At 69.1% G+C, this 698-nt stretch overlaps 1 protein-coding gene across 1 annotated transcript in view; it reads left to right on the forward strand.

The window, feature by feature from the left end:
* PLCD3 (phospholipase C, delta 3) overlaps nucleotides 1-410 on the forward strand; it is a 17,172-nt gene extending 16,762 nt beyond the window's left edge. The window contains exons 14-15 of the mRNA XM_009883727.1: nucleotides 90-239; nucleotides 322-410. Of these exons, the coding sequence (XP_009882029.1) occupies nucleotides 90-239; nucleotides 322-410 (239 nt within the window). The remainder of the gene's footprint in view (nucleotides 1-89; nucleotides 240-321) is intronic.
* Nucleotides 411-698: the final 288 nt, after the last annotated feature.

A 698-nucleotide genomic window follows, 5' to 3' on the forward strand; every position in this document is an offset into this window, starting at 1 on the left:
TGCCGGGTCAAGCCGGTCCCTGCGTCTGGGGTGGCGGGTGGCCCCGGTGGCTGAGGTGGGAGCGCCCACCCGCTGTCCCGGTGCCGTAGGCTTCAACCCGCGCTGGGAAGAGACGCTGAGCTTCCAGCTGCGGGCGCCCGAGCTGGCCCTGGTGCGCTTCGTGGTGGAGGACTACGACAGCACCTCCTGCAACGACTTCGTGGGGCAGTTCACCCTGCCCCTGGCCAGCATGAGGGAAGGTCGGTGTGTGCCCACCCCGCTGCCCCCGGGGACGGGGACGGGTCCCCCTGCCACCCGCTCAGCCCCCGTCTCTGTCCCCAGGGTACCGTCACATCCATCTGCTCTCCAAGGATGGGGCATCCCTGTCCCCTGCCACGCTCTTCGTGCACATTCGATGCAAGAGCCTGTGAGGTCCCCGCGGTCCCAGCGGGACGGACGTCGTGTCCCCATGTGGGGGACAGCCTGGTCCTCCATGGGGGGACAGCCTGGGGACACCGCTCGCCTGGCCACGGTGACAGCAGGGCTGGTTGGGGGACCCCAGGGGTTAAGGGACCCCCTCCATGTCCCACAGTGCCACTACATCTGCTGGCCTCTGTGCCACCTCCTCCCCTCCCTGGCTGTGACCCGGAGGGGACAAGGACACTGTGACAACCAGGAGGGGGTGGCCAGGTCACCGAAAGCCCAACACAGCCCCAGGG

This window comes from Charadrius vociferus, unplaced genomic scaffold (genome assembly GCF_000708025.1).
Source record: "Charadrius vociferus isolate BGI_N301 unplaced genomic scaffold, ASM70802v2 scaffold1284, whole genome shotgun sequence".
NCBI classification, from domain to species: Eukaryota; Metazoa; Chordata; class Aves; order Charadriiformes; family Charadriidae; genus Charadrius; species Charadrius vociferus.